This window comes from Prinia subflava, chromosome 4 (genome assembly GCF_021018805.1).
Source record: "Prinia subflava isolate CZ2003 ecotype Zambia chromosome 4, Cam_Psub_1.2, whole genome shotgun sequence".
Taxonomy (NCBI): domain Eukaryota; kingdom Metazoa; phylum Chordata; class Aves; order Passeriformes; family Cisticolidae; genus Prinia; species Prinia subflava.
Window position 1 is genome coordinate 73366081 of NC_086250.1, and position 8481 is coordinate 73374561.

The window sequence follows — 8481 nt, forward strand, 5'->3', positions numbered from 1 at the left end:
GGGACGTGCCAGGAGTGAGGGACGTGCCAGGGGTGAGGGACGTGCCAGGGGTGAGGGACGTGCCAGGGGTGAGGGACGTGCCACCAACCCTCTCCCTGCTCCAGTCCCGATTCCCATCACACCCCACCCTCGGGGGCATGGGGGGCTCTGGGGACACCCAACAGGGAGGGGACACACGCCGCGCCTCGGGGGCTCCTCTCGCTCTGTGGGACCTGTGGGATGGGGGGTCCCTGGCAGGGCAGAGCCCCCGGGCACCACCTGCGAGTGTCCGCGGCGAATGGGGGACCCGGGGGGTCGTGTCACCCCCCCGTGCCACGCCCGTGTCACCCCCCCGTGCCACCCCGTGTCACCCCCCGCCGCGGCCTCTCCCGTGCCCCGCTCGTTGCCCCGGGCTCAGAGTCCACGGCCGGGGCGGCCTCGCCGTCCGCGGGCAGCGGGCACGGGGCCAGGCCGGGCACGGGCGCGGGCACGGGCAGATCCCGGCAGCGCCGGGGGAGGCGCGGCCGTGCGGGAACCGGGCGCGGCCGGGCTGGCCCGGGGTGGCGGCGCTGAGCAACCGGGGCGCGGCTGTGCTGGCCCGGACGGGTGCCCTCGGTGCCACCTCGGGCTGTCACCGCGGCCACTTCGGGAGCCGGCCGGCCCAAATCGCGGAGCCGGCTGTCCCAAATCGCGGTGCCGGCTGCCCCAAATCGCGGTGCCGGCTGTCCCAAATCGCGGTGCCGGCTGTCCGGGACGGGGATGGACGCCCCGAGCCCTCTCCCGACCCTGATCCGCAAGAAGCGGGACGGGGAGCGCCTGGAGGACGCCGAGATCCGGAGCTTCGTGCGCGGCGTCACCGAGGGCACCGCGCAGCAGGGGCAGATCGGTGCGGCGGGGAGGGACCGGGACACCCCGGGGGCCAAGGGGGGACACGGGCGGGGACGCGCCAACGGGACCGGGAGGTGGTGGGGAGCGCGGGCAGAGCCGTGGGGACACGGCCGGGGGAGTGACAGGGGCACGGGGGACACCGGGGCACGGTGGGGGGGGGGTCTAACAGGGGGAGGGAAAGCCCGGGATGTCCCGGGGGTCCTGGGCAGGGGACACGGCCAGGGGACCACCCTGGGAGGAAAAGAGAGGGACCCAGGACAGGGCAGGGGGTCATGAGCGGGGGACACAGTTGGGGGGTCCCCTGGGCGGGCGGGAGGGGACCCCAGGACACGGCGGGGCTGTGGCTGGGCGGGGGTCCTGCGGAGGTGGCCCCGCGTGTCCCCAAGGTGCCGTGCTGGCAGGATCTGGCGGCGGTGCACGGGTCAGGCTGGGGACAGGGGAGGGGCCGGGGAGGTGACATGTGGCGGGCTGCTGCCACCGCAGGTGCCATGCTGGCGGGATCTGGCTGCGGTGCCAGGTGGTGACAGAGCAGGGGCCCGGGGGGGTGACATGTGGCCACCGCTGTCACCTCAGGTGCCATGCTGATGGCCATCCGGCTGCGGGGCATGGACGCGGCTGAGACGCTGGCCCTGACCCAGGCCATGGCCAGCTCGGGCCGCACGCTGGCCTGGCCGCCCGCCTGGCACGGGCTGGTGGTGGACAAGCACTCGACCGGCGGCGTTGGGGACAAGGTCAGCCTGGCCCTGGCCCCCGCGCTGGCCGCCTGCGGCTGCAAGGTGAGGGGGACCCGGGGATGGGGAGGGGACAGGGGGGTCCCCGAGTCCCCGTGCCCACCTGTGCCCCCCCGCAGGTGCCCATGATCAGCGGGCGCGGGCTGGGCCACACCGGGGGCACCCTGGACAAGCTGGAGGCCATTCCCGGATTCCGCGTGTCCCAGAGCCCTGAGGAGGTGACGGGACAGGGACGGGGACACCGCGGGCACCCCACGCCCTGCAGGAACCGGGGACACGGGGCACCGGAGGGGTGGGGGGACAATGGGGTCACGGGGACACGGGGCACCGGAGGGCTGGGGGGACAATGGGGTGTCACTGCGGTGTCACTGGGCTGTCGCTAGGGTCCGCAGAGGGGGTGGGTGCCACTGGGGTGCTGGTGGGGTTCAGGTGCTGGTGGGGTTCAGGTGCCAGTGGGTTGTGGGGTCTCATGGGGCCCCAAAAGAAGAAGATGGGGCCCCCTTGGGGTGCCCGTGGGTTGTGTGGGTGTCCATGGGGTGCCAGTGGGGTGCTGGTGGGATGGCAATGGGATGTGGGTGTCTGTGGGGTGTCCATGGGGTGTCAGTGGGTGTCAATGGAGTGTCAATGGGGTATCAGTGGGTGTCAGTGAGGTGTGGATGTCCATGGGGTGTCCATGGGGTGTCCACTGGGTGGCACTGGGGTGTCAGTGGGGTGCCCCCGGGCACCGGCTCCCACAGATGCGGGACATCCTGGCGCGGGTGGGCTGCTGCATCGTGGGGCAGAGCGCGGAGCTGGTGCCTGCGGACCGGGTGCTCTACGGGCTGCGCGACGTCACGGCCACGGTGGACAGCCTGCCGCTCATCACCGGTACGGGGCACGGGACAGGGACACGGGGCACGGGACAGGGACACGGGACAGGGACACGGGACAGGCGGGGCGCGGGGAGGGGGCTCAGCCCTGACCCCCCGCCCGGCGCAGCCTCCATCCTCAGCAAGAAGGCGGCGGAGCGGCTCTCGGCGCTGGTGCTCGACGTGAAGTTCGGGGAGGCGGCTCTGTACCCCACCCAGGAGAGCGCGCGGGAGCTGGCGCAGAGCCTGGTGACACCTCGGGGACCTCGGGACCCCTGTCCCCTCCCACTGCCCCTGTCCTGCCTGCTGTCCCTGCCTGCTGTTCCTGTCCCTGCTTGTCCCCCGTCCCTGCCCTGCCTGTCCCTATCCAATTGTCCCTGTCCCTGCTTGTCCCTCATCCCTGCCCCTGCTTGTCCCCTGTCCCTGCCCTGCCTGTCCCTGCCCAATTGTCCCTGTCCCTGCTTGTCCCCTGTCCCTGCCCAATTGTCCCTGCCCAATTGTCCCTGTCCCTGCTTGTCCCTCATCCCTGTCCCTGCTTGTCCCCTGTCCCTGTCCACTGTCCCTGTCCCTGCTTGTCCAACATCCCTGCCCTGTCCCTGTCCCTGCTCTGTTCCTGTCCGCTGTCCCTGTCCTTGCTTGTCCCCCATCCCTGCCCTGTCCCTGCCCTGCCCGCTGTCCCTGCCTGTCCCTGCCCACTGTCCCTGTCCCTGCCCACTGTCCCTGTCCCTGCCCACTGTCCCTGCCCGCTGTCGCTGTCCCTGCTTGTCCCCTATCCCTGTCCCTGTCCTGCCCACTGTCCCTGTCCCTGTCCCTGCTCTGTCCCTGTCCGCTGTCCCTGTCCTTGCTTGTCCCCCATCCCTGCTCTGTCCCTGTCCTGCCCGCTGTCCCTGCCTGTCCCTGCTTGTCTCCTGTCCCTGCCTGTCCCTGCCCGCTGTCCCTGCCTGTCCCTGCCCGCTGTCCCTGCCTGTCCCTGCCCACTGTCCCTGTCCCCGCAGGTGGCCGTGGGCTCTCAGCTGGGCATCCGCACGGCGGCGCTGCTGACCCGCATGGAGCAGCCGCTGGGCCGCGCCGTGGGCAACGCGCTGGAGGTGCTGGAGGCGCTGGAGTGCCTGGGGGGCGGCGGCCCCGCCGACCTGCGGCACCTGGTCACGGCCCTGGGTCAGTGACACGCGGGGGACACGGGGGGACACGGGGGGACAAGGGAGAGAGGCCCCCCGACCTGTGACACCTGGTCACGGCCCTGGGTCAGTGACACACGGGGGACACGGGGGGACACGGGGGGACAAGGGAGAGAGGCGGCCCCCCCGACCTGTGACACCTGGTCATGGCCCTGGGTCAGTGCAAGGGGGGACACGGGGGGGACACGGGGGGACATGGGGGGACATGGGGGGACAATGGAGAGAGGCGGCCCCCCCCACCTGCGACACCTGGTCATGGCCCTGGGTCAGTGTGACATGGGGGACACTGGGGACACGGGGGACGCGGAGGGACAAGGGAAAGAAGGGATCATCCTGACCCGTGACACCTGGTCACCGCCCTAGATCAGTGCCACATGGTGGGGGACATGAGGGGACACGGGGGGGCTCAGGGCTTGCAGACACAGGTCCTGTGCCCAGCCCCGACCCCCCAATCCCGGGGTCTCCCTGCACCCCCACCCTGGGGTCCCCCTCGCACTCTCTGTCCCCTCCTGGGGTCCTGTCCCCCTCCCCTTCCCCCCGCAGAGCCGAGCACGGGGGGGGGGGTGGGGGCCCAGAGGGGCAGTGGGGCAGGGTTGGGGGAGCTCCTCAGGAGTGGGGGTCCCTGTGGGGGTCCCAGCCCGTGTCCCCGTTCGGGTGCAGGCGGGGTGCTGCTATGGCAGTGTGGGATGGAGCAGGGGGGCTGTGGGGCTGGGGGCTGTGGGGCTGTGGGGCTGTCAGGTGATGTTTGGAGGTGTTTGGGGTGTTTGGGGTGTCTGGGGTGGGGGTCCCAGCCCGTGCCCCCGTTCAGGTGCAGGCGGGGTGCTGCTGTGGCAGTGCGGGATGGAGCAGGGGGGCTGTGGGGCTTTGGGGCAGTGTTTGGGTGTTTGGGGGTGTTTGGGGTGTTTAGGGGTTTTGGGGTGTCTGGGGTGGGGGTCCCAGCCCGTGTCCCGCTCGGGTGCAGGCGGGGTGCTGCTGTGGCACTGCGGGATGGAGCAGGGGGGCTGTGGGGCGGTGTTTGGGGTGTTTGGGGTGTTTGGGGGTTTGGGGTGGGGGTCCCAGCCCGTGTCCCGTTCGGGTGCAGGCGGGATGCTGCTGTGGCAGTGCGGGATGGCCGCGGGGGCCGAGCAGGGCCGTGAGCGCCTGGCCCGGGCTCTGGACGATGGCTCGGCCCTGGGCACGTTCGAGGCCATGCTGGGGGCGCAGGGGGTGCCCCCCGACACCGCCCGGGAGCTCTGTGCCGGGACCCCCGCCCAGCGCCGCCAGCTCCTGGGCGAGGCCAAGGTCTGCGAGGAGCTGCCCGCAATGCAGGAAGGTGAGGGGGGACCCCCACCCCAAACCCCCCACCCCAAACCCCCCAGCCTCCCTTCACCCCGTACCCCTCCAGGGGATGAGGGTCCCCCATTCCCACTGTCCCATCCATCCCCATCCCTCCCTACCCTTCCCACCCCCCGCCTCTCCCCAAAATGCTCAAGGCTCCCCTGGAATGTTCCCCCCACCCTGGGAGCCCTCACCTGCACGCCCCTGCCCCCACCCTCTGTGCTTGGGGTCCCCAATCCCCCTGCCCCTCGAGGGTCCCTGATTCCCAATCGTGTGTTCTGGGGTTCCCCCATCCCCGGGCTGTCCCCCCGTGTCCCTCCGTGTCCCTGATCCCTGGGGGGTGTCCATATCCTGACCTGCCCGGGCTGGGGTCTCCCCGCCGTGTCCCTGCCCCTCCCATTCTCCTCCCAGCTTGGGGGCTCTCCCCCGTGTCCCCCGTGTCCCTGACACCCCCATATTGGGGATCCCTGCGATGTCCCTGCCCTGCCAAGGCTGGGGGCTCCCCTCAGATGTCCCCGTCCCTCCCGACCTCCCCGTGTCCCTGCTGACCCCCGTTTCCCCCCAGGCTGGAGTTACCCCGCATGTCCCCGTCCCCTCATGTCCCTGTCCCCCCCATGTCTCCATGTCCCTGTCCCCCCATGTCCCCGCTGACCCCCGTGTCCCCCAGGCTGGGTGCAGCGGGTGCGGGCGCTGCCCCTGGCGCGGGTCCTGCACCGCCTGGGCGCGGGCCGGTCGCGGGCCGGGGACCCCGTGAACCCCCGAGTGGGCGCCGAGCTGCTGGTGGGCACCGGGGAGCACCTGCGGGCAGGTGAGGGGGCTCCGGGACCCCCGCGTACCCCCTGATCACCCTCGTGTACCCCCTGATCACCCCCGTGTACCCCACAATGACCCCCGTGTGCCCCTCCCCAAAGCGAGCCCCGGCTGGGGCTGCAGCCCGGTTGGGGGGATATTTGAGGGGGTCAGAGTCCCCTGGTGACCCCCGTGTCCCCTTGCACTCCTGTTGGGGGGACACCTGAGGGGATCAGAGACCCCCGTGTCCCCCTGCACTCCTGTAAGGGGGTCCCTGAGGGGACCATTGTCCCCGGTGACCCCCGTGTCCCCCTGCACCCCGGTTAGGGGATCCCTGAGGGGACCATTGCCCCCGGTGACCCCGTGTCCCCCTGCACTCCTGTTGGGGGACACCTGAGGGGACCATTGCCCCCGGTGACCCCCGTGTCCCCCTCCCTCAGGCCAGCCCTGGCTGCGGGTGCACCACGAGGGCACCCTGGGCGCGGAGGGGCGGCTCGAGCTGCAGGACGCGCTGTGCCTCGGCCCGGAGCGCCCCCGGGACCCGCCGCCGCTGGTGGCCGAGACCATCGTGACGTCGGACCCGCTCCCCGGGCCGTGCCGGGACTCACAATAAAGCGCAGCGGTGGCGATGTCGGGGCCATGTCGCGATTCACCCCCCCCGCCGGGTCTGAGGGGAGCGGGGCGCTGGCGCCACCTAGCGGTGGAGGAGGGGAGGGCGCGGGGCCGGCCACGCCCCTCCCGCTGTAACCACGCCCCTCCCGTTGTAACCACGCCCCTCCCGCTGTAACCCCGCCCCTCCGGTTGTAACCACGCCCCTCCGGCTGTAACCACGCCCCTCCGGCTGTAACCACGCCCCTCCTGCTGTAACCACGCCCCTCCTGCTGTAACCACGCCCCTCCCGCTGTAACCACGCCCCTTGTATTAGCATGTTGTGTATAGACCACGCCCCTTGCGCTGTGCCCCGCCCCTTCCCACCGTGGCCCCGCCTCCTCCCGGTACTTCCGGTCCCGGCGGCCGCGGCGCGGGCGCTCCGGGCGGGAGCGGCGGCGGGCGGGGCGCGGGGTCACGGCAAAGGTCAAAGGTCAGCGGGGCCCGGACACCGCCGGGGCGGGGAGGGCGGCGGGCAGCGGAGCTGAGGGGCCGGGGGGCGGTTCAGGGGCAGAGCGGGGACAGGGTGGGAGTCAAGGGTGGGACCCAAAGTGCCGCGGGGGGGGGAGCCAGGGGACATTTGGGGGCCAGGGGCAGCAGGAGGGATGGAATGAGGGGTCGGGGGTATTTGGGGGGCAGGGGCAGCAGGACACGGCGGGAGGGTTACAGGGTATTTGGGGGACAGGGCTGGGGGTCCAAGGGCAGCAGAAGGGGTGGGATGAGGGGTCCCGGGACATTTGGGGGACAGAGCTGGGGGTCCAAGAGGAGTAGAGTACCGGGTGGGGGTCAGAGGATATTTGGGGGACAGCGTGGGGGGTCTGAGGGCATAGGGAGGGGTGGAACGAGCGGTCAGAAGGCGTTTGGAGGAGTGAGGGATCCAAGAGCAGCGGGGTATTGGGTGGGGGACAGAGTTGGGGGTCCGAGGTCATAGGGAGAGATGGGATGAGGGGTCGGGGAACATTTGGGGGACAGGGCTGGGGTCCAAGGGCAGCAGGACACAGGGGGAGGGGTGCAGGGCATTTTGCGGGTCAGAGTGGGGGGTCCAAGAGCAGCCGGGTACCGGGTGGGGGTCAGAGTGCATTTAGGGACGAGGGTGGGGGGTCCGAGGGCATCAGGAGGGGTGGGCTGAGAGTTCAGAGGGCACCCGGGGCACATCCCCCCACCAGGGGAAGGGCACACAGCGGCACTGACCCCCCTGCCCTCCGCAGAGCCCCGGCCATGCTGCGCTCCCTGCGCCCCCTGCAGCAGCTGTGCCCCCCTCGGCCGTGCCCGGTGCCGTGCCCGGTGCCGTGCCGCCGGCTGTCTGCACCCCGCGGGGCCGCCCCGGTGCTGCCGCTGCGGCGGCGCCTGGCGGTGGCGGGCGCGGTGGCGGGCGCGGCGGCGGCGGGCTGGCTGTACCTGCGGCAGCAGAAGGAGCGGCAGCGCCGCGCCCGCCGCCTGCGCCAGCTGCGCGCGCTGCCGCTGGGCCAGGGCAGCTTCGAGCTGCAGGACACGACGGGCCGGGCGCGGCGCTGGGACGACTTCCTGGGCAGCTGGGTGCTGCTCTACTTCGGCTTCACGCACTGCCCCGACGTGTGCCCCGAGGAGCTGCAGAAGCTGAGCCGCGCCCTGGAGCTGCTGGAGCGCGACGCGGCGCTGCCGCCCGTGCAGCCGCTCTTCGTCACCGTGGACCCCGAGCGCGACGACGCGGCGGCGCTGGCGCGGTACCTGCGCGACTTCCACCCGCGCCTGCTGGGGCTGACCGGCACGGCCGAGCAGGTGCGCGCCGCCGCCGCCGCCTTCCGCGTCTACGTCAGCGCCGGGCCCCGCGACGCCGACGGCGACTACGTGGTGGATCACTCGGTGCTGACGTTCCTGCTGGACCCCGACGGAGCCTTCCGCGACTGCTACGGGCGCTCGCGCACGGCCGAGGAGGTGGCGCGCAGCGTCCGGCGGCACATGGACTCCTACGAGCCGCTGCCGCCCGAGGGGCGGGAATAAAGGGCGGGGAACGCGCCTGGAGCAGGGGCCTGCCTCATTCGGGGGGCACGGGGGTGGTACATGGTGGAGGGGACAGCTGAGGGTGCCACCCACTGTGTCCTGGGGAGGGATGGAGCCCAGGGG

At 72.1% G+C, this 8481-nt stretch overlaps 2 protein-coding genes across 2 annotated transcripts; both read left to right on the forward strand.

The window, feature by feature from the left end:
• Positions 1–48: 48 nt before the first annotated feature.
• Positions 49–6359, forward strand: TYMP (thymidine phosphorylase). Its single transcript, XM_063397181.1, has 10 exons — positions 49–639; positions 684–865; positions 1441–1643; positions 1718–1816; positions 2336–2465; positions 2577–2695; positions 3442–3604; positions 4706–4936; positions 5609–5749; positions 6171–6359. Exons 1-10 carry the CDS (start codon positions 278–280, stop codon positions 6341–6343), a joined length of 1803 nt encoding a protein of 600 aa, XP_063253251.1. The 5' UTR covers positions 49–277; the 3' UTR covers positions 6344–6359.
• Positions 6360–6641: 282 nt separating this feature from the next.
• Positions 6642–8377, forward strand: LOC134550468 (protein SCO2 homolog, mitochondrial). Its single transcript, XM_063397186.1, has 2 exons — positions 6642–6811; positions 7587–8377. The coding sequence occupies exons 1-2, from the start codon at positions 6657–6659 to the stop codon at positions 8356–8358; spliced, it is 927 nt and encodes a 308-aa protein (XP_063253256.1). The 5' UTR covers positions 6642–6656; the 3' UTR covers positions 8359–8377.
• The last annotated feature ends 104 nt before the right edge of the window (positions 8378–8481 follow it).